This window comes from Mesoplodon densirostris, chromosome X (assembly GCF_025265405.1).
Source record: "Mesoplodon densirostris isolate mMesDen1 chromosome X, mMesDen1 primary haplotype, whole genome shotgun sequence".
NCBI classification, from domain to species: domain Eukaryota; kingdom Metazoa; phylum Chordata; class Mammalia; order Artiodactyla; family Ziphiidae; genus Mesoplodon; species Mesoplodon densirostris.
Genome location: NC_082681.1, coordinates 72,986,770 through 72,989,797, shown reverse-complemented (window position 1 = coordinate 72,989,797; position 3,028 = coordinate 72,986,770). Strand labels below are relative to the sequence as shown.

The following is a 3,028-nucleotide window of genomic DNA, read 5'->3' as shown; positions in this document are numbered from 1 at the left end:
TCCATGATCCGAGAGGCAGGGTTGTTGTACAGGTAGCCTTAGTTCATTGCCAGAGATTTAGTGGAAGATTCTGGGAGCAGCAAACGCTGATGACAGCTGAGGTAACAGAAGACAGGTTGTTAGGAGCAGTCACTAGGACATAGGATCTACCCAGCAATTATTTCATCACGTCGTCTTCTATTCCACCTGTGCCTGAAGCAATTGTAGTGACAATAAGGGGATGGAAAGGACACAGTGCGGGTACTCCACTCGATGTTAGGATCGTGTGTTTCAAGCCAGTGGATTCCAAGAATCAGAGGGTACCTTGGTGCATGAATAATGTCAAACTGGAGCTCTTCAACGTGGTTTCCAATTTTAACTTCAACAGGTGGTGTTTCCTTGGTTATGGGTCCATTAATCAACGGACGGCCATCTACGGTTTCGAGCATCAGAGGAAAGATGTTATTGCGGATGGGCAGCTTCTCTCGAAGAACCACAGAATGGTCAATGCTGTTTCTGTAGGAGCCTGAATCCACCATCGCTTGCTCGAAAAACTGTCGTCTTCCCAGTCGGATTTCAACAGTAAGCCATAGAATACGAGACATGGATATTGGAAGTGAGGGGGAGGCATATTTGTAGATTGGCCCGCCCGGGTTCCCCCTTACCGCCGGGCCTCGATGTTTCCCGCCTGCTGGGCACGATGAGGCTTGACAGGGCAATCTCTGGCAAAATGACCAGGATAACCACAGTAGAGGCACAAGTGGCCTTCACGGCGGCGGACTCGTTCAGCTTCACTGAGGTGTGGGCGATTGCTTGAAGCCTGCACAGGCTGGTTTTCAGCTGGTGGACTATCAGACCCAGCTTTCTCCTGAGAGGGACTTGCCTCTTGTGGACTTAGATCAGGCTTACCACTTAACTTCTCTTCTAGCGTGATGCATTGGGTGATCAGATCAGATAGGTTGGTGGCTGGGTTTGTGCGAGACAGTTCATCTCGGATAGAACTGGCAAGCCCTTCCTGAAATTGGATGCAGAGAGTGCTTTCATCCCAGTTTAGCTCTTGAGCGATGATGTGGAAGTGGGTCGCATACTGGTGGACATGGTCCTCCCCTTGGCAGAGCTTACGGATGCGGTGGTTGGCATCTTCCATGTTTTCTGGATTGTCAAAAGTATCTTGGAGCACTTGTATGAAACTTTCAAATTGCTCCAGCAAGGGACTTTGGATATCTACTAAGGGCTGGAACCACTTTCCTGCTTCACCTGAGAAGCGGTTGCCAACAAAGCTTACCAGAGCTGCTTCAGTGGGATACAGGTGCCCTCTGACTCTCATGTAGCTATTCAATTGAACCAGAAACTCAGGAAGCTTCTGGGCATCCCCATTGAAGACTAAAGGGTATTCTAGAGGGAAAGTTTCAGCCTCTAACCTATTGGAAGACTGTGGAAACTCTGAAGCTGCTGATGTTTCAGCAGCTGTTAGGCTGTCCAGGGACTCCTTGGGTGTTAAGAGTCCTAGGAACTCCTGGGCATCTGAAGGATCCCGGAGCTCCTGGGGGGCAAGAAACTCAAGGGACTCCAGGTGTGTTGATGTGTCCTGGCATTTTGGTGCCTCCTGGAGCTCCTGGGCATTTGGGGGATCCTGGAGCTCTGAATTCTGGGTCTCCTGGCCTGCTGGGGCATCCTGAACCTCCTTGAATTCTGTGGGCTTCTGGACCTCCTGGGCCGTTGGGAGCTTCTGAGGCTCCTTGGCCTCTGAGGGCTTATGGGATTCCCAGGCTCCTGCGAGCTTGTGGACCATTGGAGGTGCCTGGGGATCCTGGGTTCCTGGGGGCTCCAGGGACTCTGGATCTGCTGGGGGCTCCAAGGATTTCTGGGGCTCCTGGGCTGCTGAGGGCTCCCAGGATGGGAGGTCCTGAGACTCTCTGGGCTTCTGGGGCTCCTTGACCTCTGGGGGCTCTTGGGGTTCCATAGCTGCTGGGAAATCCAGGGTCTCTGGGGGTCTCTGGGTCTCCTGGGCCTCTGAGGGTTTCTGGAGTGGTTCATCCTCTTTGGCTGCTTGGGACTTCTGGAGCTCTGGGATCTGGGACTGCAAGGCAGCATTTTCATCCATCAGCCGCTGCACTTGAGCCTGCAGAATTTCATTCTCCAATTTCAGAGCAATATAGGAGGCTGCTAAGTCCTCCACCATCTTTTGAGGAAATGGACTTGGTTTGGCAGTTTGCTGCCAAGAGAGAGTGGGTGAGTGCTTGTGAGGTCTTTCTAAAAGCTCCTCACAGGCAGATATCAGGCTCCTTGAGTTTTCCAGAAAGTGGGGATTTGGGCCCCACCAAGGTTGATTAACAGGAGGTCACTGTGAGCCCCCGGAGCTCAGCAAAGGGAGGTGTCAGATACACTGTGAAGAGAGTGGGATCTGAGGATCAGAAACTGTGGAAAGCACTCAGTCAAAATAAATCATGACAAAACTTGCCCAGCAGTGCTGGATTTCTTTTACTATAGGCTCATATCATGAACTGGGTCATATATGCTGGCTCTGACCCCATGACATTTTAAGAACAGCATCTGACCAGATCTGTGTATTTATTTTGCATTTTTCTTTTGAAAGTGAACATTATATTAGAAGCAATTTCTCCATATTTTTTCCTGTTTTATATAGTCTTTAATTTCTAAAGTCTGCCTAATATCCCAATGTAACACTTGGATTTTAACAGCTGCTTTCAATGACTAAATCAAATGTTTGAGCAATGTGGGGATTTTAAGTTCTGTGGTGGGCCAACCCAAGAGATATTTTTGGGTGGCTGGGGTAGGAGGTAGGGGGGAGCTCTTTCTGACACCTCAGAAATCATACCACATAAGTAACCACACAAGAGCAGCCTCAGGAGAAAACAAGCAAAAGTTGACAAAATATATATATGCACTCAGCAGACACATGCACATTATTTATAAAATGCCTCAAAATAGTTAAGAAAATAATCTTTATAAATGTACATTACCATTCAGAGACTTAGTCCAGGAGCTTGGCTGTCTGCGTACCCATCGCTGAGAAGGGAAGTGTGTG

The 3,028-nt window shown here is 49.2% G+C and overlaps 1 protein-coding gene across 2 annotated transcripts; it reads right to left on the bottom strand.

The window, feature by feature from the left end:
* Positions 1 to 640: 640 nt before the first annotated feature.
* On the bottom strand, positions 641 to 2,161 carry RTL3 (retrotransposon Gag like 3). 2 transcript variants are annotated; one of them, XM_060088095.1, is made up of 2 exons: positions 1,724 to 2,161; positions 641 to 1,660 (listed from the first exon to the last, which is right to left on the bottom strand). In XM_060088095.1, the coding sequence occupies exons 1-2, from the start codon at positions 2,159 to 2,161 to the stop codon at positions 641 to 643; spliced, it is 1,458 nt and encodes a 485-aa protein (XP_059944078.1). The 2 variants fall into 2 exon arrangements, with proteins under 2 accessions (XP_059944078.1, XP_059944077.1); XM_060088094.1 differs by having other exon boundaries at positions 641 to 2,161.
* Positions 2,162 to 3,028: the final 867 nt, after the last annotated feature.

Coding starts and splice junctions, on each gene's coding strand:
- RTL3 (XM_060088094.1), bottom strand. CDS start 2,161: ATGGTGGAGGACTTAGCAGCCTCCTATATTGCTCTGAAATTGGAGAAT.